Raw genomic sequence first — 26411 nt, forward strand, 5'->3', positions numbered from 1 at the left:
CCATAACTTGATTTAAAAAAAAATTGATTATATTGTACAAAGATATATAAAAACGTAATGACGTTTTGCTGAAGGTTTGTGTATAAAGTAGAAGATTTCCATTTATTTCCTTAAAACCGGAAAAAAGAAAGATCAGATTTAGTACTTCCCATAAGGATTATTTATTAAAAAGTTTGTCTGCATTCTTTTTAATATAGAACTGTTTTCGTAGAAACGGGCAAGGCCAGTGCCTTCAACTGAGATTACAAGTTACATAGTTAGGTTGGGTTGAAAAAAGACCAAAGTCAACCCCTCCAAATGAAACCCAGCATCCATACAAACACACCAACCCCTCCATACACATAAACTGCACATACCAATATCTATACTAATTGTAAATGTTAGTATCACAATAACCTATGATATTATGCTTGTTCAAGAAATTATCCAAGTCACTCTTGAATTAACAGAATCAGCCATTCCCCAACCGCACTGTCCTCACTGTGAAGAACCACCTACACTGCTTCAAATGAAAGTTCTTTTCTTCTAGTCTGAAGGGGTGGCCTCTGGTCCGATGATCCTCTTTATGGGAAAAAAGGTCCCCTGATATTTGTCTATAATGTCCTCTAATGTAATTATGTCCCCTCCAAAGTTTCTTTTTTACATTTCATTTGTATTCCTCTTAAGGACTGGAGCCCAAAACTGCACTGCATACTACATGTGAGGCCTCACCAGGGACCTAGAAAGAGGCATAATTATGCTTTTATCTTTTGAGTTAATGCCCTTTTTATGTAAGACAGAACTTTATTTGCTTTAGTAGCCACAGAATGACGCTTCTTGGAATTAGGCAACTTATCTACAAAAAGAAAGTGCATAACCTTGCATTTATCAACATTGAACTTCATTTTCCAGTTTTCTGTCCAGTTTTTTAACTTAGTCTAATCACTTTGAAAAGTGGCAGCATCCTGCATGGAACCTATAGTTCTGCACAATTTAGTATCATCAGCAAAGATAGAAACAGTACTTTCAATGCCCACCTCCAGGTCATTAATAAACAAGTTGAAAACCAAAGGACCGAGTACTGCAATTTCAGTTCACCTCTTTGTAATGTATCTTTTAGCAAGGTCTTTAAATTTTGAGATTTTCTCATCCAACACTTGGGGGCAGCAGAGGGCCATAGGATTGCCTGCTTGTTGTTTTATGTTGTCTACCCATACAGAAAACTGCATCTTATTCTTGCTGTCACTAACAATGTTTACACTTTCATTTACAGTATATTGAAAATAAATTATTAGTCAAGACACATACTATCAACAGGTGAATATGCAGTGCAAGGTCCTGTATATATATATATATATATATATATATATATATATATATATATATATATATATATATATATATATATTCAATAATATACACAGTAAATATCATGCATAGTTACTCACTCATAGCGTTTTATTAGTGCAAAAACAGATCTCACATTATCGAGATTAAATATTAAAGTGTAGCATACCACATGGCAGTACCATCTTCCCCCTGCCAGCCTGGGATGTGACACTGCCATTTGAATTGCCTGCTTTTACTGATATGCTTGTGGTTAATTCTTTTGCTTAACCTATTTTCAGGCATTTTGCCATCGGTGTTGTGACATGGGGAAAAGGAAATTAAAAAAAAATAACATTTTTGCTTAAAGGAAATGTCAATCCAAAAAAGTATTTGTTGCTTAATAAAAGAAAACATAATTCTAAGCAACTTTGCAATATACACTCATTACAATTTTTCTATAGTCTATTTTATATATTTGTACTGTATACAAAGGTTATTTGTACTGTATACTGTATGTATTGTTATTGAAAGCAGTGTTTGTCTTTTCTCTGTCCTGGTGGCTCAGACTGTGGAAACAATCTAAGATAAGGCAACTGATTAACAGACCCTTCTTTGGGAACTCAGTTTGCAACATTGTTTAAAGGAACAGTAACACCAAAAAATGAAAGTGTTTTAAAGGTGTGACAATATAATGTACTGTTGCCCTGCACTGGTAAAACTGATGTGTTTGTTTCAGAAACACAACGATAGTTTATATTAAAAAGCTGTTGTGAAGCCATGGGGGTAGCACAGGATACACAGTAGATAACAGATAAGTTCTTAAGAATCCCATTGTATACTACAGAGCTTATCTGTTATCTGCTGTGTATACAATGCATTTTCTCCCTTTTCTAGAAATGAATGGCTATACAGCAGTTTATTTTTATGTATGTATGTAGGTATAACTTTATTTGTAAAGCACTGTTAAGGAACAACAGCGTCGTACAATGCATAAAAGTACAATATAAATAAAAGTACACACAGGGAGGACAAATCACAATAAATATAATAAACATGCACAATACACACAGCTCATATAAGGACACAAAGCTTAAGTGCTATGTGGTAAGAGACATAGTGGGAAGGAGGTCCCTTCCTCATAGAATTTACAGTGGTAAAGTGGGTGGGTACCTAACATACAGGCACAAATTGGAGGGGAAAAAGCACACAGGGTAAAGGCATTGTCCCGTAGGTAGTTTTTGGAGATTGAGATAACACTCCTTATTGAGGAATTTGAAACGAGATGTGGCAGGGAATGTGGATGGTGTAAAAAGACGGTGGCTCTGAGAGGAGCTGAGAAGACAGCCAGGACCATACAGTGAGACAAGAGAAGAAATGTACAGAGGAACAGAAGAGTGAAGGGCTTTGAGTGTTAGCAGGAGGATTTTATATGCTATTCGTTGCTTAACAGGCAGCCATGCTAAGGATTGTTGTTGGGGTTGAACAGGTTCCCTCAGAGTTTAAGACTGCAATAGTCTAAATGAGATAGGATAAGGGCATGGATGATCTTGGTTATACTGCGGAGGAAGAAACGGCAGGTTTTGGCAGTGGTATTAATATGATTAGAGAAAGAGAGAGAATGGTCAAAGATGATGACCCCCAAGCAGCGTGCTGAGTTAACCGGGTTAATGGTCATGCCATCAATAGTAATGGTTAAAGGAATATTGTATAACTATTGTAGCAAACAACTAGTTTTACCAATGCAGCACAACAGTACATTATATTTTCATTGATTTAAAATACTTTGATTTTTTGGTGTTACTGTTTCTTTTATAAATTAAGAGCTGGAGTTAGACAAATGTTGCAAAATAGCATTTGTTTTTATAAATAACTTTAAAAGCACAGACAATTTTTAATAAATGTATATTGTAAAGCTACATTTTTTTCAACTTGTCATTCCAACATCCTTCTTGTTTTCTTTGCAGTATAATTTGTTATCATTTAAATTATATCCAGCAACAGCTGTATAGTGATCGAATGCATTTGCTAGAACAAAAATATATAGTAACATAGTAAGTAAGGTTGAAAAAAGACACACATCCATCAAGTTCAACCTTTTAGTTTTTTGGGGTTTTTTATCTGCCTAACTGCTAGTTGATCCAGAGGAAGGCAAAAATCCCATCCAAAAATAAAACTCTACAAACTAAAGAAAACTTAAAAAGCTGCATGGATATTTGACTCTATTGCCTGTAAACAAATTTGGAATTTTCTGGATAATGGGTTTCTGGATAACAGATCACATACAATCTAGGATTGTTTTGCCTGCAGGAAGGAAGAATTGTATCTTCAAGTACAAGGCACTTTTATTATTACAAAGGAAAATGTTTAAAAATCGGAATTATTTGATTAAAATTTAGTGTATGGGAGATACCTTCCCATAATTAGGAGCTTTCTAGTTTCCAGAAAGCAGATCTCATAACTGTATTTGGTAACATCTATTTAATAAAATAAAATAATTTTCCTAAGAAAAATAAATGATCATGTAAAATAGATGAAGTAAGCTTCAAATTGGTTGTGCGTGACAGCATAGGCTTTATTTGCATCTCTAGCCAAAATTACTTGCAAGTGCAGGTGAAAATTCTGTATTGCCTGAAATGGATGGAGAAAGTTTTGTAACTGACTGTAAAAGCTTTCAGTTACTCAAGTCTAAAGGGGTGGCCACTGGTGCGTTGGTCTTTTCTATGGGACAAAAAGATTCCCCTCCCACTATCTGTCTATAATGCTCTCTTGTAAAGAGTAATCATGTCCCTTCGCAAGCATCTTTCTTCCAAAGACAAAAACACCAATCTTGACAATCTACCCTCATCATTTATAGTAAATCTTCCATCCCTTCAACCAGTTTGCACTCTCTCCAGCTCATCATTCTTAAAGGGGTTGTTCACCTTCAATGTACAAATCTTATGAAACCACTAACAATGCTCTCAATGTGTTGAAAAACCATTTTCCATAACAAAAAGTAAAAATGCCATTGTAAAAGCTAATTTCTATACCTATTAACTCACTCCTTCTCCTGTCTCTCTGACCAGTTTTCTGAAGTGATGGGAGTGGCCTATTTTGAACCTGACACACCAAGAACTTCCTATATGATGACATCATCATGCCCAGGCTTTGCCCTTACTTGTTTCCTATTGGATGTTGATACTGCCCTCCTCCTAGTAATTTATTGGGTGCTTGTGAACTGTAACCAGTCACATAATTTGAATGGTCATTGGTTGATTACTCAATTGTAATGGCAGAGGTTAACAGACGCGGCATATAAACAAACCTACCTTGTAACAAACAATCACACAGCCATGCAGACAAATACTGCAGAAAAGGAAGGAGCAACATTGTTTGGCAACCTTTGGCATTAAGCATAATGTCAGTTATTTACAAAATTGCAACAAAACCAGCACTGACTTGCTTAGAAACGTATGTAACTTACACATCTAGCAGGGACAGTAGGGTTGCCACCTCACCCTTTTAAAACCAAACACATATGAAATCCACAGGCTGCATGGCTAATTATCAACTCATTTAGATGCTGCAGACTGAACTGATTTCTGTGCAGCCATGTATCATGCATCTAAATGAATTGCTAATTAGCCATACAGGCTGTGGATTTCATATGTGTTTGGTTTTAAAAGGGTGAGGTGGCAGCCCTAAGTGACAGGCAGAGCAGTGATGAGGGCAGGTACATTTTTGAACATTTTGTGCGCTCTCCCAGGGGGGCGGTAATTTACCTAGGAAAACGATACCTTTTTTAAGTGTTCCACTTCTGGAACAAGATTTAGAGCTCTAAATACCAAAAAATTAAAAAGTTATATTTTCATGATATAGGGATCTATACCAGAAAAATATTTTACCTTTTTTATGAGGTAAATACACAAAATAATACATGGACCCCCCCCCCAAAAAAAATAATAATATATTTCTGGAAAGTACAAGTGTCATCTCCCATAGTAGCCATTATAATCCAATAATTCAAATTTTTAAAAATTATTTCTTTTTCCTGTGTAATAATAAAACAGTCGCTTGTACTTGATCCCAACTAAGATATAATTAATCCTTATTGGAAGCAAAACCAGCCTATTGGCTTTATTTAGTGTTTACACCATTTTCTAGTACTAAGATCCAAATTACAGAAAGATCTGCTATCCGGAAGACCCCAGGTCGCAAGCATTCTGTATAACAGATGCCATACCTGTACCTTGTACTTGATCCCAACTAAGATATAATTGATCCTTATTGGAAGCAAAACCAGCCTATTGGGTTTATTTAATGTTTACATGATTTTCTAGTAGACTTAAGGTATGAAGATCCAAATTATGGAAAGATCCATTATCCAGAAAACTCCTGGTCCCAAGCACCTTGATCCCCCCATCTGCACAGTTGAAGTCTCTGCAGCACACAGCCCACACTCCCCCTCCCTCTCACAAACTTGTAACAGTTTCTCTTCAGTACCTGAATGCTGCTCAAATTCCCCAGCACAGGAAGCAGTGGCAGATTGACAGCAGACATAGCCAATAGGAGTTAAGTTAGCTGCCAGTACAATGTGTGATGTCATATAAGGAAGAGGAAGTGAACACTGTAGTGTTTTTGGGGGTCAGTGACCCCCTCCCAGCACAGGGTCTGTGTGGAACTGAAGGATTAGTACAGGGACACTTCTGAGGTGAATATCTCTTGAACTGTATTTTTCTGTTAACTATTTCTATGGAAAAGTTTGTTCTATTCATGTGAACTGTTAGATTTGTCAATTTGTTACAAAGGTGAACAACCCCTTTAAGGACTTTAGTAGCCCCAGCCTAGAGTTACACAGGTTGTTATCCACAAAAATCCCCAAATCAGTCTCTATTAGGGATACCTCCAAAACATTACTATTTAGTGTATAATAGGGATGGGTGAATTTTACCTGTTTCGTTTCGCAAAAAATTCGCCACCAGCAAAATGTCGTAGACGCCCATTAAAGTCTATGGGCGTCAAAAAAAAATTGTGACGTGCGTCTTTTTTTTTTACTCACAACACCATACAAATCTATGGGTGTCATTTCCGGGGCGAAACAAGGTGAAAAAATTTGCCCATCCCTAGTGTATAATTCACTTATTTCAACCAAAGTGCATACCCTTGCAATACCCTTGGTAATACACATAAAGTATGTTGCATTGTATTGTTGGTCTTTCTAGGATTTATAGGCATAAATTCCATCTCTTCCACTGGTCTGTTTGGTTAATGGCTTGTTCTGCACATGCACCTTCTCTGGCATAGCACAACATAGTTGGCCTTCAAGAAAAGATTTACAAATATTATCTTGTAAACCGATTAACCCTTTAAATGCCACAGATCGTAGAATCTATGTTCTGTGGCAAAGGTACTTGAAATGCCACAGAACGTAGATTCTACGTTCTGCAGCACTTCCGGGTTCAGAAGCGGAGGAGCGGCTGTTAGAGCCGCTCGCTCCGTTCCTGCTCGATCCCCTGCCCCTAGGCAACGAGCAGAGCAGGGGATCGAGTGGCCCCTGGGGCACGATCGCCCAGGGGCTCAAAAACAGCAGCAGGCACGTGTTACTTACGTGTCCTGCTGCTGCAGCCTGCACCGGATCGTCGATCTCCGCCCCCACAGCACACAGACAGGAACCACGAGGCAGATGTCTTCCAGGGGCTCTTCCTGATCGCCTGCAACAGTCTCCAGCGATTTTTTCAGGTTAGTGCAACAATTACACACACAAACACACCAACACACACTTATTACAGTAATACACACTTAGATTCAGACTTACACACACTTACACAAACATTTTTGGGGATTGGGGGGTGTCACTTACACTCACTGCACTTACACACATGTGCACACGCACACACGCGCACATAACATGTAATTTACCATTTGTACACACGCACACGCACATACATGGCATTGTGGCTTTTTTTTTTTTTTTCTTATCGCATCGTCTCTTTTTTTGGCTGAAAAAAATGTTTTATTGCCATTACGAATAGCGTATTCGCTAACCGTACTGTGCAATACCTTTTGTATGTTATTTCGGTGATTATATTGCAATTTTGGGTATTTTGGTGCATTTCTAGCCATTTTATTGAATTTTTAGCCATTTTATTGCATTTTCAGCTCTGCATATGTTGTGTTCACTTGTTTCTAGCCGTAGAACCTGTTTGGCCCAGCTAAAATATTCAAACTGTGATTCTGACGGCCGATAACACTAGTCTGGAAAAAAAAACATTGATTTTTGTGGTTTTATTGGATTTTTTTGCATTTCACTCTTTACTGCCTTATTTTGTTTTGCCTTGTAAATTTTATATACTATATATCCATTTGGGGGTCTCTGTGCACCACATAGTTTGGTATATCTATGCATATTGGGCATCAAAGTGTTCAGTAGACACCAGGTGTTCATATTTAGGATGTTTTATGCTGATACGTTACGAAATGTGGGGCATATAATGGGGTAAAAGTCAAGCTTTCTGCCAATTTTCAGAAATTTGATAAAAACCGTTATGTTCAGCATTGCTTTGCAGTTTGGCAGTTTGCAGTAGAAACACATATTTACCCATATTGGATTCGTCAGAATGTGTACTTTCTGAAAATATATGGTTTTCTGGGGTCTCTGTACTGTTAGGGGGGTCTAATGTCGCATAATACACACACCAGGTGCTTATATTGCAGCAGCCAGCGCGTCAGCCGTGAAAATGTATATACACTATTGTCATTTGGTGGTTTCTGTGCGCCACATAGTTTGGTATATCTATGCATATTGGGCATCAAAGTGTTCAGTAGACCCTTGGCGTTCATATTTAGGATGTTTTATGCTGATACGTTACGAAATGTGGGGCATATAATGGGGTAAAATTCAATCTTTCTGACGATTTTCAGAAATTTGATAAAAACCGTTATGTTCAGCATTGCTTTGCAGTTTGGCAGTTTGCAGTAGAAACACATATTTACCCATATTGGATTCGTCAGAATGTGTACTTTCTGAAAATATATGGTTTTCTGGGGTCTCTGTACTGTTAGGGAGGTCTAATGTCGCATAATACACACACCAGGTGCTTATATTGCAGCAGCCAGCGCGTCAGCCGTGAAAATGTATATACACTATTGTCATTTGGTGGTCTCTGTGCGCCACATAGTTTGGTATATCTATGCGTATTGGGCATCAAAGTGTTCAGTAGACCCCTGGCGTTCATATTTAGGATGTTTTATGCTGATAAGTTACGAAATGTGGGGCATATAATGGGGTAAAATTCAAGCTTTGTGACGATTTTCAGAAATTTGATAAAAACCGTTACGTTCAGCATTGATTGGCAGTTTGCAGTAGAAACACTTATTTACCCATATTGGATTCATCAGAATGTGAACTTTCTGAAAATATATGGTTTTCTGGGGTCTCTGTACTGTTAGGGGGGTCTAATGTCGCATAATACACACACCAGGTGCTCATATTGCAGCAGCCAGCGCGTCAGCCTTGAAAATGTATATACACTATTGTCATTTGGGGGTCTCTGTGCGCCACATAGTTTGGTATATCTATGCATATTGGGCATCAAAGTGTTCAGTAGACCCCTGGCATTCATATTTAGGATGTTTTATGCTGATACGTTACAAAATGTGTGGCATATAATGGGGTAAAATTCAAGCTTTGTGACGATTTTCAGAAATTTGATAAAAACCGTTATGTTCAGCATTGCTTTGCAGTTTGGCAGTTTGCAGTATAAACACTTATTTACCCATATTGGATTCGTCAGAATGTGTACTTTCTGAAAATATATGGTTTTCTGGGGTCTCTGTACTGTTAGGGGGGTCTAATGTCGCATAATACACACACCAGGTGCTCATATTGCAGCAGCCAGCGCGTCATCCTTGAAAATGTATATACACTATTGTCATTTGGGGGTCTCTGTGCGCCACATAGTTTGGTATATCTATGCATATTGGGCATCAAAGTGTTCAGTAGACCCCTGGCATTCATATTTAGGATGTTTTATGCTGATACGTTACAAAATGTGTGGCATATAATGGGGTAAAATTCAAGCTTTGTGACGATTTTCAGAAATTTGATAAAAACCGTTATGTTCAGCATTGCTTTGCAGTTTGGCAGTTTGCAGTAGAAACACTTATTTACTCATATTGGATTCGTCAGAATGTGTACTTTCTGAAAATATAGGGTTTTCTGGGGTCTCTGTACTGTTAGGGGGGTCTAATGTCGCATAATACACACACCAGGTGCTTATATTGCAGCAGCCAGCGCGTCAGCTGTGAAAATTTATATACACTATTGTCATTTGGGGGTCTCTGTGCGCCACATAGTTTGGTATATCTATGCATATTGGGCATCAAAGTGTTCAGTAGACCCCTGGCGTTCCTATTTAGGATGTTTTATGCTGATAAGTTACGAAATGTGGGGCATATAATGGGGTAAAATTCAAGCTTTGTGACGATTTTCAGAAATTTGATAAAAACCGTTACGTTCAGCATTGCTTTGCAGTTTGGCAGTTTGCAGTAGGAACACATATTTACCCATATTGGATTCGTCCGAATGTGTACTTTCTGAAAATATATGGTTTTCTGGGGTCTCTGTACTGTTAGGTGGTCTAATGTCGCATAATACACACACCGGGTGGTTATATTGCAGCAGCCAGTGCGTCAGCGGTGAAAATGTCTATACATGTTGTCATTTGGGGGTCTCTGTGCGCCACATAGTTTGGTATATCTATGCACATTGGGCATCAAACTGTTTAGTAGACCCCTATGTTTATTTTTAGGATGCTTTATGCTGGTAATGATACATGGACAATACGATGCTGGAAAGTTGAAGCTTTGAGGCAATTTCCAGATATTTCACCCAAACCGCCAAATTTGGCAAAGCCTTGCGACTCAGTAGTTTGGAGCAGAAAGGCATGGGTACCCATTTTAGATTCTGTAGAATGTGTACTTTCCAAAAATATATGGGGTTGGGGGGTAAACATATATTTCTGTGTTTTTACCCCACAAAAATGCAGTCAATGTGTTGATTTTTCATTAGCTGAAGTTACCCACGGGACTGTTTGTATGCGCTAACTTCATTTTGGGGCCTCTAAATGCCAGATACTTTGGTAAACTTATGAACAATGGCCACCAAAATGTTCAGAGGAACCCTGGCAATCATATTTAGGGTGCTTTTTCTTAGTACGTAATGACACATGGGTGATATGGTGCTGGGAAGTTGAAGCTTTGAGGCAATTTTCAGATATTTCACCAAAACCGACAATTGTGGGAAAGCCTTGCGACTCAGTAGTTTGGAGCAGAAAGGCATGGGTACCCATTTTAGATTCGGTAGAATGTGTACTTTCCAAAAATATATGGGTTTTGGGGGGTAAACATATATTTCTGTGTTTTTACCCCACAAAAATGCAGTCAATGTGTTGATTTTTCATTAGCTGAAGTTACCCACGGGACTGTTTGTATGCGCTAACTTCATTTTGGGGCCTCTAAATGCCAGATACTTTGGTAAACTTATGAACAATGGCCACCAAAATGTTCAGAGGAACCCTGGCAATCATATTTAGGGTGCTTTTTCTTAGTACGTAATGACACATGGGTGATATGGTGCTGGGAAGTTGAAGCTTTGAGGCAATTTTCAGATAATTCACCAAAACCGACAATTGTGGGAAAGCCTTGCGACTCAGTAGTTTGGAGCAGAAAAGCATGGGTACCCATTTTAGATTCTGTAGAATGTGTACTTTCCAAAAATATATGGGTTTTGGGGGGTAAACGTATATTTCTGTGTTTTTACCCCACAAAAATGCAGTCAATGTGTTGATTTTTCATTAGCTGAAGTTACCCACGGGACTGTTTGTATGCGCTAACTTCATTTTGGGGCCTCTAAATGCCAGATACTTTGGTAAACTTATGAACAATGGCCACCAAAATGTTCAGAGGAACCCTGGCAATCATATTTAGGGTGCTTTTTCTTAGTACGTAATGACACATGGGTGATATGGTGCTGGGAAGTTGAAGCTTTGAGGCAATTTTCAGATATTTCACCAAAACCGACAACTTTGGGAAAGCCTTGCGACTCAGTAGTTTGGAGCAATAAGGCATGGGTACCCATTTTAGATTCTGTAGAATGTGTACTTTCCAAAAATGTATGGGTTTGCGGGGTAAACATATATTTCTGTGTTTTTACCCCACAAAAATGCAGTCAATGTGTTGCTCTTTCATTAGCTGAAGTTACCCACAGGACTATTCGTATGAACTAACTTCATTTTGGGGCCCCTAAATGCCAGTTACTTTGGTAAACCTATGAACAATGGCCACCAAACTGTTCGGAGGAACCCTGGCAATCATATTTAGGGTGCTTTTTCTTGGTGCGTAACGATACATGGGTGATATGGTGCTGAGAAGTTGAAGCTTTGAGGCAATTTTCAGATATTTCACCAAAACCGACAAATGTGGGAAAGCCTTGCGACTCAGTAGTTTGGAGCAGAAAGGCATGGGTACCCATTTTAGATTCGGTAGAATGTGTACTTTCCAAAAATATATGGGTTTTGGGGGGTAAACATATATTTCTGTGTTTTTACCCCACAAAAATGCAGTCAATGTGTTGATTTTTCATTAGCTGAAGTTACCCACGGGACTGTTTGTATGCGCTAACTTCATTTTGGGGCCTCTAAATGCCAGATACTTTGGTAAACTTATGAACAATGGCCACCAAAATGTTCAGAGGAACCCTGGCAATCATATTTAGGGTGCTTTTTCTTAGTACGTAATGACACATGGGTGATATGGTGCTGGGAAGTTGAAGCTTTGAGGCAATTTTCAGATATTTCACCAAAACCGACAACTTTGGGAAAGCCTTGTGACTCAGTAGTTTGGAGCAGAAAAGCATGGGTACCCATTTTAGATTCAGTAGAATGTGTACTTTCCAAAAATATATGGTTTTGGGGGGTAAACATATATTTCTGTGTTTTTACCCCACAAAAATGCAGTCAATGTGTTGATTTTTCATTAGATGAAGTTACCCACAAGGCTATTTGTATGCGCTAACTTCATTTTGGGGCCTCTAAATGCCAGATACTTTGGTAAACCTATGAACAATGGCCACCAAACTGTTTGGAGGAACCCTGGCAATCATATTTAGGTTGCTTTTTCTTAGTACATAATGACACATGGGTGATATGGTGCTGGGAAGTTTGAGGCAATTTTCAGATATTTCACCAAAACCGACAATTTTGGGAAAGCCTTGCGACTCAGTAGTTTGGAGCAGAAAGGCATGGGTACCCATTTTAGCTTCAGTAGAATGTGTACTTTCCAAAAATATATGGGTTTTGGGGGGTAAACATATATTTCTGTGTTTTTACCCCACAAAAAATGCAGTCAATGTGTTGATTTCTCAGTAGCTGAAGTAAAGTCCTGAACAATTTGGATGTGCTAACTTCATATTGGTGTCTCTAAATGCCAGATACTTTGGTAAACCTATGCATAATGGGTATCAAACTGTTCAGTGGACCCCTGGCAATCATATTTCAGGTGCTTTTTCTTGGTACCTAATATAGTTTTGGATATGCGGAGCAGCAAAATAAAACCTTTGAAATGATTTTTCAGAATTTTGAATTTTTTTATGAAAAACCGCTATGTTCAGACAAGCTTTTATGTTTGGTAGTTGGGAGTAGAGAGACATAGTTACCCATTTTGTAATCGGCAGAATGTGTACTTTTCAAAAATGTATGGTTTTCTGGGGTAAACCTACGGTTTCAGGATTTTTTGCCTTGGAATCTAAAGCATGCCGTTTTCTGCCTTAGTGCTTTCAAAATTCGTTAATATACTGCCGGGAGTTTTTGAGGTACAGAAGTCCTAAATCTCCCTAAAACTATACATATCTGGTATTGCCACGTTCGAGAGACATAAGGCTTTCCAAATCAGTTGGATTTTCCTCCGTAAAATGAAATATTTTTCTGGTATAAATTGATATACGATGAAAAATGGTAATTTTTCTTTTTTTTTTTGGTATTTAGCACTATAAATTTTTTTGCACAGGTGGAAATAAATGAAAACTCAGGCAGATTTAGAAAGCTCAGTTTCTACCGAAAAAAACAATGTATAGTTTTCCTAGGTAAACTATAGGTTTCCCCTCAGAAAATGCCCCTAAAGTGAGAGAGCACAAAATGTTTCAAAAACGGCTGGCATTTCGCGTAACCAAAATGTGAAATTCTGCTGGCACTTAAAAGGTTAAACCATACCCCACTGTTTTTGGTCACATTTGTCTAGTTTTCCTGATCGTAATTAGATCTATAGGGCTTTGTTGCTTTCTGTGATCCATTTTTCTTCCCAACAGAGAACATTTGGCACCTCAGTGTACATTTTCCCTGAGACATTACAATGGGTCACATAAATAGCAAATACTGGCTAAGAGTCAATCTGTAAAGCAGCCACACAAATTGTACCATTTAAATAAAATAAGTATAGTTGACTCGTCTGAATTTTCTGTCCCATTAAAATCAGTATGTGGTTGAGCAGCTTCTAAAGACCCATGGCAGAATAGTCTGAGAATCATTTATTTACAGGCTACATTGAAACTGATTGTGCAATATTTAAATGCTTCACCATATTTTTTTCTATTAAATTGTTGAACTATACAGTAATTTATTTGTTACATTTTTTTCATTGTAGCCTAGTTAAATCTTGCTTGCACTTGTAGAGCTCTGTAGCGATACTAGGCAAGGTTGGTTAGCCAATAAATGTTGGCGACACTTTATCAACAAGTCTCTTGACATTGCTTATGTGCATATCCTTTCTGTTTTACACCAGAAATCCATTTACAGACAATTACACAGGAGTTCAGGGACTCAATTTCATTACAGATCTTTCTTAAGTAATGGCGAAAGGGCATTAGTATATTTTATGCATATGAAGTGGCAGAAAGATCAATATGTCAGTACCTAGGTTCAAGGGCTCAGCAACCTACTGTATTATGCTTATCAAAACGAAATGTTTGTTTTAGATGCAAATCATTGTAACATCATGTTACAGTTTAAAGGTCTACCAAGGACTTGCAACTTGCATGTAGTCCAGATTTACACTGCAGGTCTATATATATATAGGTATATATATATATATATATATATATATATATATATATATATATATATATATATACACACATACACACACATACAGGTATGGGAACTGTTATCTGGAATGCTTCGGACCTGGGGTTTTCTGGGTAAGTGGTTTTTCTGTTATTTGGATCTCCATAAAATATTCTAAAAGAATACATTAAATGCTACAAAATACAACACTTTAAATAAACCCAATAGGAGTTTTTGACTCCATTACAGAGATAAAGGAAATCATTTTCATTCCATTTTCATTTTCTTAAAATGGAGTCTATGGGACATGGCCTTCATTCAATTCAGAGCTTTCTGGATAATGGGTTTTCTGGATAATACATCTTTTTTTTTCTTTTTTTTTTCTTAAATTTTTATTGCTTTTACAAATTTTACAATTTGCCATTAGAACACTTTACAAATAATCAACAAAAAACAAACAAAAAAAACAACATTCAAAGAAGACACAATGCACAGCAATTGGGAGAATGTAGATTAATTTATGCCAGTGTTGCTATTATAAAGGACGGGTCCCCGTCCACTGGGTGTCAATGTTTCTACTAGTGTTAAAAAAAAAACAAAAAAAAACTACGTGTCCATGTTGGCATATAGCTAATACCAACTTCCAGTATTAATAAATAAATAAATAAATAAATAAATAAGTAAGTAAATAGAAAAAAAACCCTGGTGCTTATATAAGAAAGAATTTTCATATCATTGTAAGGGACTGATGTCCATGTAATATTAGAAAACAACTTCCTGTGTTGTTTATATACTGTAAGTACCATTAGTAGTATAAAAAACAGTGCTATTGTGTTTGTGTGGGACATTGCCAGTGTTATCGTGAAGACCCCTTACCCATGCTGATAAGGGGGACAGGTGTGATATTGTTTTGTTAACAATGAGTTATAGTTAATAAGTGTACGTTATTTCCCCAGTGGGTTTCCCCCTACCTTACACTTAGCAGTACCACAATCTCACAATGTGAAGTTATTATTAGCTGTGCCTCTTGAGGAAAAAGGGGAAGGAAAGGGAAAAAAAAAATAATAAAAAAAAAACAATAATAATAATAATGATATATATATATATGTATAAATATTTAAAGGAAAAAAAAAATAATACATCTGATACCTGTGAATAAATACATATTTTTTTATACTGACTTACATTTGAGGAGCAGCCAGAGGTCAAGTATGAATGTTTAGACTATACAAAAAATAATTGAGGTCAAAATGTGGGTTCTGGGAGTAAGTGTAAGATGCACAGAACAGCAAACTCTATAGATACAAGTTTTCTGTGGATTTTTATGACTCCAGAACATACTTCTTTGGGATTAGTAATGAAGCCTAATATGTTTTTTTTAAATTCCCTTTTCTCTTCTAAAGCCAGTGGCACAGATCAATTTTTAAACAAAATGTGTTACCTCACCTCTCTTATACAGCTTGATGGGAAATTGAGTATGTCCACCCAGTTGAAAGTACAGGTATGGGACCTATTATCCAGAATTACTATACTAGAAAATCATTGAAAACATTAAAACACCCAATAGGCTGGTTTTGCTTCTAATAAGGATTCAATATTTCTTAGTTTAGATGACGTACAAGGTCCTTTTTATTATTATTAATGAGAAAAAAACAACAATTTTTAAAATTTGGATTATTTGACTAAAATGAAGTCTACGGGAGGCGTCCTTTCCATAGTTTGGAGCTTTCTGGATAATGGATTTCCAGATAAAGGGTCCCAATATCTGTATCAAAACCTTTCACTGTTGGAAAAAAAATGTTGTGTCAGCAAGGTATGATTTCACTTATGTTACCAGTGGTAATAATAACAAATAGTTGGATGACTAAATCAGCCCCAGCTACAGTCATTCAACCAGGATTTAAAAATATATATTTTTTTATAATAATGCCCAACGAGAAAGTGTATGCTGTAAGATGTAGAAGAATTAAGAGTTTAATGCTGTTCTTCACCTTCTCATAACAAAGAGACACCAGGGCTAACTTTCCATTGTGAAATTGTGCATGTTAGGAACTAAATACCTACCTGCCATACCTGGAACAATGATGTCTGTGCTCCAGCTCCAAGTGTAGAGCACCATCCAGTCAGGCACAAGGCAGCCCTGTATTTTATAGGCATTCAATTCTGGTCACAATGTTACAGCTGAAAGCAGCAGCTATTCTTGCTTAATGAGAGAAACTAAAACATTTATGGATAAACTAACAACATTTTCAATTTAAAGCTATGTTCACAATATTATTTATTGAAGAGTATTAAATTCTATTGAACTGGAACCTTATAGAAAGTTTTGGGGCTTTACAGGGATATTTGAGGCTCATTTACTACCCTGGGGGGTTGGTAAGTACAAGAGCACTATGAATGAGTGCTCCCCTTAGTGATCCTTTACAGAGCACTTTCCCCCTCAAGATTGGAAAAATCCAGGCCTCAGTACGGAGAGCAGCATCAGGAGGCACAACTCAGCCTTGTTCTTAGAACCTTTCTTAGACAGTAAGGACAGGGCCCTGAAGCAGGTTTGTATGTGCAAATACGCACAAGCTAGGGGTGGGCAGGGGGCAAACAAGGCAATGACTGTGTGCCACCCCCACCCACATATTTGCACACAGCTGAACACAGTGTGAAAAAGGGCATCCTCTTTTTTGCACTTTGCATTCTGGGTTTAGCTTTGCAAGAGAAGCCTATTGTGGAACTTGTTTAAATGGACCAAGACTCTATAAAACATGTACTTTCAACTGATACATTAATCTTTTTGGGAATTTTTTCCAAACCAATTATACTTGATATAGTTTCAGTTATCAATCTGTTAAACTATTAAAAACGTCCTACATTTCCTGGTATTGTATCACCCTGTCCGCAATTCATGTTGGCTGGTAAATCCTGGAATTAGACTTTATTAGACTGACAAGATGAACTGATAAATCAGTGAAGAAGCAACACAGTAATTAAATATTCCATTGATAACCAAGCACAACCTGTAGAATGGTCCACGGCAGGTCTATAGCCTCCCCCAATATAAGTACAATTGTTGTGCTTAGTGTGGCATTCTGGAAATGTGTATAATGCTTTTATAACTAATCTGTATGTGAGTAGTGAGACTTGAGGTGGATAATGCTATAAACAAATAGTTGCAGAATGTTAACATTAAGTTTGTTTATAGATAATTTATAGAACATTTGTTTGCACAACATCCAGTCTATAAATAACAGTGCTCTTACCCTACTTGGCTCCAAAAGCTTCTTTTGGCATTTATATCAAAAATGAGTTTATTGATTAACAGAGTATATGTTTTACTATAATGGGTCAATCTATTTATCTGTCCCGTTACTTGGCACAATACTATCTTGCAGATAAAGACAAACTAATATTAGGTAATCTGGGTTGTCTGTTAAAATCTTTCAATACCATTTATATATTATTGAGAATGTTATGGACCTGGGAATCTTACAGATCTTTCTATAAGTTGGTACTCCATACCTTAAAGGAGAATCAAACCCTTTATATTAAAATCCCCTACCCCCCGACCCTACATAGACCGCCTCCCTGCTCCCCCCCAGCCTAGGTGTTACCCTCTGTAAATGCCCCTAACTCTTTAATTGCCCCTCATTGCACATCTGAGTTCACGGGCGCCATCTTCTTCTCTTCGGTAATCTTCGTGAAGTAAGAGCTGTATCGGCCCATGCGCATTTGGAACAGTTTGCCGATTTTTTAACAACTGTGCATGCAGCGAAAGTCATGGAAATTGCTACAGCACCAAATTGCTAAAGCGCCGGAAGAAGACCCGAAGATTATCGAAAAGATGTTGCCCGTGAACTCCGATGCACTGAATCTGCAATGAGGGGTAAATAAAGCATTAGGGGCATTTACCGACGGTAACACCTAGGCTGGGGGGTAGCAGGGAGGGGCGTCTATGTAGGGTATGGGATTTTAATATAAAAGGTTTGGTTCTCCTTTAAGTCTGATAAAATAATGTTGTGCCCTGTCACTAAATAAGTCCTGCATAACATTAATATATCAGATGATCGTTTTGTGCAGATTATTGTATTCAGCATTACATAAAGATTTCCATTTAGTTGGACTTTGAAATGAACAAATAACAAATATTTTTTACAGTGGCACATCTAACAGTGTGAAGATAATTATCTGTAACAATATTCAGAGACATGATGTTGGCACGGAATCAGCCCTGGTCAGGTGTTCCCTGGCACCAAGCCTGAAGATAACGCTAAAGATATCAATGCAAACAGACACATCAGAATGCAAAAATAGACATAAACTGGGGCACAGGTGATCCCACTGGTGTCTAATAAAAGGGCAGCCAAGTTTGGGAGTTTTACTTTGAAAGCAGCTAGTAAGTTCAGGGGAGCTTCGCCAATGAGGCGTGTTGAGGCTGTCGCATCAGGCGGCAGCGCCCCTATTTGGTACCAGGGGCGGCAAAAATGCTGGTACTTTAAGAGCCGAATTTCCGCTTTTCAAACTGGAAATTCGGCTCTTCTAGCGCCGAGAGTGCAGTTAGGCTCTCTGCGATAGTGTACTGGCCCTCTCTGCTGCCCTCATGGACCCCCCCTGGACCCCCACAGGCGCAAAAAGGTAAGAGCATGGGGGAGGGGGGCGGCAGCAACTGCTGATGCCTCAGGCGGCGGAATGGCCAGGATCACCCCTGAGTAAGTTGAAGGTAAAACTTAATCCCTTTGTAAAATGTATAATGAAGCAATAGAATTCTTAACGAATCAGATGTCTTAAATATATTGATAATGGGTTGAGTGCAGAGGACCTCTTGTATTTGTCTATATAAACTGGGGCACATATTGTAGTGTATTTTTAATGAAAAATAGTAACCTATAATCACAAGAATATACAGTTCAGATTTCCATAATAGAATCATTTCATCCAGCACAGAAAATACATTTTATGAATCACAAAACCTTTAGCAAACTGTGTTAAATTAAATATCTTTGTTAAATATAATGACATTTAGGGCAGATTTATAAAAGTGTGAAATTAGAGCTCAGCACAGAAAAACGTAGCCCAGCCACTGAGCTGTATCACCTGTTAGAGCAAAATGGCGTTCAACTGCTCAAACTGCTCAAACCAGTGTTCTGGAAATTTTGCACATTTATCTTCTTTATAACATGATTCTATAAACACTTTACATACTGTTTTTTCAAATATGATCATAATTGTACTGCTGGAAATACTTTTGGATTTAAGTTTAAATTTTAATATGTCAATTGGACTTTTTTTAAATAATATGTTTTATAGTGTTTTTAGTTCTTGGGTGTGATTTTTCTGTTTCTTACCTTTACCTGTTTTGAGCTTTGCCATATAGCTGCCTGGACGACCCTTGTCTATTATTGACCACTCTTCTGGATCCTTACTTTGTGCTGTGTTACAGACTGGTTTTGACCCTGGCCTGTTTATCCTGACTACGCTCCTGGTTCCTAATTCTGACTGGTATTGACCCGGCCTGTTCCACAACTTCACTTTCTGTTCCCCATCCTTCCTGCATATGTTACGGTTCCCTTGCCTGCCCAGAACTCTACCATTGGTCCTCTCACTTTAAGACCTAGCAGCATCCGAGTGGCGGAGGGCTCCTCCCGAACTGAAAGGCAGTAGTTAGAGGCAGAAGTGCGAGCCGAGACCGGGACGTTGGGGTTTGTTCTGTGTTTTGGCATGCCATACATTACAGATTGATAAATACTATTCTAAAAATCCCATGTAAATGAATAGAGTGACAGAATCTCACTCTAGCGGACTGTGGCGATCTTTAACTTCACTCTTTGATACATTTACCCCAAAGATGGCAGTAACTCTGCTTGTGGAAATAACACTAGCTACAGCAAAACAGATTACACACATTGCACCTTGGTAAACATAGGCATTCCACTAATCTTAGTGCTAAAAATGTCAGTTCCCAGGTGATAAGCAGCACTTCTCAGTATCAAAGTGCAATTTTGACCCATCTGGATTACATCTAGTTTATAGCCAGGCCTGGAGCCTAATTTCTATGTATTTAACCAGAAATGAAGCAACTATGCATATGGCAAGTTCATAAGATCCATCAGTGCTAGAAATATCCTCCACAACCACAACGCACAATAAAAACGGAAAGCCCTTTTTAGAAGCTAAAATGATTGTCATGGAAAAATATGTTTTTTTCAAAATGCATCAGTTGATAATACCTCTCCACCATTCTGCACTGAATTCTGCAATTTTAAAAGACCAAAGATTTTTTTATATTTAATTTTGAAATCTGACATGAGGCTAGACATATTGTCAGTTTCCCAGGTGCCCCCAGTCATGTGACTTGTGCTATAATATACTTTAGTCACTTATTACTGCTACACTGCAATTTGGAGTGATATCAACCCCCTCACTTTCCTGCTCAGCAGCCTAACAATAAAATAATGGGAAGGTAACTAGATAACAGCTCCCTGATACAAGATAACAGTTTCCTGGTAAATATAAGAATAACACTCAATAGTAAAAATCCAAGTCCCACTGCAGCACCTCCAGTTACATTGAGTAGGAGAAACAATAGCCTGTCTGAAAGCAGTTCCATCTTGAAGTGCTGGGTTTTTCTGAAACCACATGACCAGGCAAAATGACCTGAGATGGCTGCCTACACACCAGTATTACAAGTAAAAATATATACTTAGTTCAGAAATAAGATTTTATATGGTGTGAGTGAGTTATTTGCAGTATAAACAATGTTGTTTAGAAATAAAAACTACACCATAAAAATCATGACAGTATCCCTTAATGATGAAGATGAGTCCCAGTGAGGTACTGACTGATATATTTGACCACTAACATATTTTTTTATGTTTAAAGTGTTGAGGGCAGTTTTACTCTAGGCTGACCATGCTGTCTGAAGGAAACTAGAAATCAAACGTTATCACAGGGTGTGCTGAGAGCTAATCTGAGTTTTTCCATTCAGCACGCAGAGGTCACATTTGTTTTAACCTATGAGCCTGCTTTTATTTATTTTGTTTTATTTCAGAAGTAAAACCACACTAAGTGGATACCGCACTCTGCACTTTGGATTCTGACTCCCAGCACACTCACTGAAACAATATTGCTGTCAGAAGCAGAGAGTCCCTGGAAAAGACACCAGTGGTGAATATATGACATTTATTTTATACTCTGGGAGGAATATATGTGGCTGCACAAAGTTTGGAGCAAAAGGAAATCATTGTATTGCTATAAGAAAAATGTATAGCGGTTATTTTAAACATCTCCCTATAAATATTGCTAAATTACACTATGTACATCTCTAACATCATTTCTTCCTTTTGCCATTTGATTACCTTTTTTTTGAGTTTTCAGTAATATTCATTGAAGATGATATATCATTGTAAATGTAGTGTATCTGGCCATCTATGTAGGAATGACCATAACATTGTGTAATCTCAGGATTGAGGGGTTAATTTTGTCCCTATGACTTGAAGCAATATTTTATTTCTTCAGCTGTAGACTTCACAACAATGGATTTGTCTCTGCAGATGAACACACCTGTCGTTTTGCCTCTTCTCTTGGTTACCGTCCAAGTCTCGCTGTCAACCTCCTCCTCCTCAGATGGCAGCACATTCAAAAAACAATTGGAAAGCCAGAATGAAAAAAAGATTCTTTTGGAAATGGCCAAGCAGAACATTCTGAACAAACTACATCTGAAGAAAAGGCCTAAGATTTCACACACCATCTCCAGGGAAGCTTTGGCCCAGGGATTGCTAAGGCTGAATATTAGGTCACATGAGGACTTACTGTCCAGTATAGAACAGGATGACGTATTGGACAGTGATCAAGATTATGAAGTCATCAGTTTTGCAGACGTAGGTATGTTCTTCTCTTGTTTCTGTAGGATAAATGCATACTCATTATATATAAAAAAAAATTCTGAAAGGTCTGCTTTTGTAATTGTTAGTAACTTCAAGTAATTGTTACTTGAAGTTTGTAATCTGGCTGTTTTGCCAACCTGTCAGAATTGCTAATGCTAACAGACTGCTGCTGCACAAATATGGCAGCCCCCTCACAGAGGAAAATGGGGCATCGGATAGGTAATATAAGAGCAATGGGTAAATGCTTTTATAGTAAAGTTATATAGTTTGCACAGACAATGTTATGATAGAAGTAAAAGAAGGTTTAAAGTATCTCTTTAAGCTAGGTTGTTCTGAATGGTGTGCAAGCTAGTATCATTCCAGGTGATCACCACATGCCAGTTATCTCTCTTTTCTGTATACAGAGCTATTGGAGCATAAAGAGTTGCATCTCAGGGTTCATAATTTGGGGCAAGGTGCAAAGTACAAAATAGAAACACTGTCTACCTGATTTCAGCTCTTGCCACCTTGCACTTTTTCTGTATTTGAGGCTCAAAGTTAATCATCACACAAAATATCTATATCTATGGGGAAAGGGACAACAGAGTCCAATTATTGTATAGGTTTTCAGAGATTCTGGATTATAGCCCATTTTGAAAGATATAGTGCGGCACCAATCATTTACAACTACGAGCGGGATTGTTATTTCCTCCACTCATTAAAAATTACATCATTAAAAATTTCAGAAGTGCAATTTTGCTCCATCTATTGATGTAGCCTGTATTAGGAGTGCTGGAATTACCCCTTCAGGATGATGGTGGCACCAGGGTTTTCTGCGGTCAATAGGTGCACTTACTCACTATTCACCTAAAGAATTGGGTGGGTGCAATGGTGTTTGGTGCAAGTGCGAAGAGCATTTTTAGGTGCAAATACCTCAATCAGTTGTGTCCTTTCAAAAATTAGCCCTACAGAAATGTTATTGGTTTAGTCATCCTGGTATTCATCAGCAAATCAGCACAAAGCCAACTCTCAAGCTGACACTTGCAGTGAATGAAGCTGTTAACTTGAATAGAGCCAGTGGTACATAGATACAAGTCATACTGTAAATATTGTGTGTAAAAATATTTTGACAACACGAGGTTTATATTTAATGAATATTATTCATATTACAACAACAATAATATAATACACAAAAGCCATGAATATCCTGTAAATGATATCCTTAGTGATGTCATCAGTTATAAACGGCGAGTTGTCATTTTTGTCACATGACTTGTGTATCATAATAAATAAAGTAAGCCTGGTTGGAAAATATGAAGATATTAGAAGTAACCTTGGAGCACCATGACCTGTATAAAAGCATAATTATTATTTTTATTATTATTAAGCATATGGTCATGGAACGCCTCGGTTACTTATAATATCCTTCTATTTTAGAATAGGGGTTACTTTATTCACTATATACATTATAGTAATTAATAAATACTTTATTATATAAGATTCACATGAGATTATTACATAAATATATATATATATATATATTACATATGGGTGACCCCATGACTAGTGATGAGCAAAAATTTTCATGCCCATAGACTCTAATAGGCAAAAAAAATTGTCGTGCATCAAAAATTTGTTGCGCGATTTGTAAAAAATGTTGTCGCCCATTGACCTCAATGCATTTCAGAAATTTTCGATGTTTCATGAATTTCGCCCATCGATATCCATGACACAGAGCTATGCTTGAAGATACTTGAACACTTCCAAAAATAGGCAGGATATAAGAGTCGGCTCTGACTCCATTCACACTCCAATCTGCGCTCACTGGAGGGGACGCAAGCAAATCATTTATTGAGGAGCTCCAGAGAACACAAGCTTTACTGTTAAACAAATGCTTTCGAGACAGCAAAGTAATCCATATTCCAACCCTCAGTCTTGTGCTTCTGGGACAATAATATCTGAAAGTGAGCTCTGTTTGAAACAACAGTGACAACAAGGTGTTAAGAAAGTTAAGTGAAGCTGCTCTGGACTCGCAGAGTAATTTTGAAAATCTTTGCCACTCATCTGATTTGCTTATTCATTAAATTAAAGAGTGTTGAAGTACACTTACAAGTTTATAAATTATCACAGTTTTTTGATTTAGATTATCAGACTAATTCCAATTCTTTTAACCTATAAAAAAAACACCTTTAATTGTGTTACTAGCATTTTGATTATGAATTATTCTACCTAGTGGCACTGTAATAACTCCTAAAATTTCTAGTAACTAAACATACACATGCTTTTCTTGTTATGTTGATTATATTTGATCACTAAACTACACAGAAGGGATATTTATGAGACAATTTTATTCTGTCTATTGGTTTCTGTGCCTAACTGCTACTTGATCAAGAGCAAGCTGAAAAACCCCCTTACAATAAATAACTTTTTTCTAATATAATAACGAAAACCTATTTTCATCTAATATCAGTGGATGTCCTTGTGGCTGGAAGGACCTGCTGGTGAATTAAACATCAGAGTGGATATTGAATTGTACCCTTATAGATTTATATAAATTTATAATAGCTCCCCTCTTCTCCATCATAAACACTAGTGCTATAGTGATGAAATAGGTGCTTTAATGTTATCACCTATTTTATGTTTTCATGCAGAACACACTCAAGCTTCTCAGACAACTCTGCACTTTCACCTTTCTACTGAAAAAGGCACATACCGTGAAATCCATAATGCAGCCTTGTGGCTCTATCTTCAATCAGATCGTAAGAAGAAGATAGCCATTGGTATCGCAACATCTCTCTCAAACGAAAAGTCATCAACTGAAATGATTTATAGAGAAATTGTAAGAAGTGGCTGGTACACTGTCCCGCTGCCCATGCTCACTGAGGCAGCATTTAGGGATGGAGAAGAGAATATAGATCTATATCTGTAGTGTATTGATTGCACTGGCCAACCAGTGATCGGAAATATAAGTGATGCTCAACGCCCATTTCTGGTGGTGAAAGCTCACAACCAGAGAGAAGAGCATCGTTTCCGCAGGCACATTACAGAATGCAATAGTGATGTAGATATGTGTTGCAGAAAGAACTTTTATATTGATTTTAAGGAGATTGGCTGGAGTGAGTGGATTATTAGTCCAGAGGGTTACAACATGAATTACTGTGAAGGTAGATGCCCTGTTCATTTAGCCAGGGTTCCTGGCATTGCAGCATCTAGCCATACAGCCATCCTTAGCCTTATCAAAGCCAACAACTTGTATGCAAGCTCCAGCTCCTGCTGTGTACCTACAAAGTGAAGGCCTCTCTCTCTGCTGTATTTTGACATGTATAACACCATAGTTAAAACAGATATTCCTGATATGATCGTTGAGAGCTGTGGTTGCACTTAGTGTATACACTTTTCACTTTATCCCAGAGTCTGTCTATGAAATTTTACTTAACGTACAAATTAAGAACAGTTGTATAGAGAGTTATTCTCCATCTTCATGTTTCTCTGTACCCAAAGATGGAGAACATTATGGAAAATATACATTTTAGCACACTTATGTTTTGGTGTTTCTCTGAGAGAACCATTTTTATCTATAGTTTTACACTTTTGCTGCATACTTTTTCTGCTATATGTAGTTCTACTGGTCATGCCATTGCCCAAAACATATCTTCCATAATACTATTTGAATATTGCAAGTTGAAAATACAACTGAATAGTAAATGGAAGGGTAAGTAAAAAATTTGATGTAAAAAAATAAACCATATTTACATCTATAGGTCTATATGTAATATTACTGTAAGGACACAATATCCTAAATCCATGGTGGGAGATCTCATTGGTTATATTTGCCCAGGCATTTGTGTTAGGTGTTAGTGGGACCTCATTAACTCTTTCCTTATACCAAAGCTCAAAGTTTTGGAATTATGCTTTACTCAAAACCAATGTAAAAATAAGATCTAAGGACACCTGATTACAGGCGTTTATAGGTATCATAGGGTTCATCAGAAACATTTCCACATTTAAAGGAGAACTAAATCCTAAAAATGAATGTGGCTGAAAATGCCATATTTATATACTGAACTTATTGCACCTGCCTAAAGTTTCAGCTTCTCAATAGCAGCTTAAACTTGTCACAGTGGGTCACCACCAGTGGGCTCTGAGCAGCTGTTGAGAA

General features: G+C 37.5%; 1 protein-coding gene across 1 annotated transcript; it reads left to right on the forward strand.

Moving 5' to 3' along the window:
* The first annotated feature begins 5936 nt into the window (after positions 1–5936).
* inhbc.2.S (inhibin, beta C, gene 2 S homeolog) lies at positions 5937–25789 on the forward strand. The gene is made up of 4 exons (XM_041584417.1): positions 5937–5998; positions 21439–21554; positions 21941–22271; positions 24904–25789. Exons 3-4 carry the CDS (start codon positions 21941–21943, stop codon positions 25179–25181), a joined length of 609 nt encoding a protein of 202 aa, XP_041440351.1. The 5' UTR covers positions 5937–5998; positions 21439–21554; the 3' UTR covers positions 25182–25789.
* The last annotated feature ends 622 nt before the right edge of the window (positions 25790–26411 follow it).

Source organism: Xenopus laevis, chromosome 2S, assembly GCF_017654675.1.
Source record: "Xenopus laevis strain J_2021 chromosome 2S, Xenopus_laevis_v10.1, whole genome shotgun sequence".
In the NCBI taxonomy this organism is placed as follows: domain Eukaryota; kingdom Metazoa; phylum Chordata; class Amphibia; order Anura; family Pipidae; genus Xenopus; species Xenopus laevis.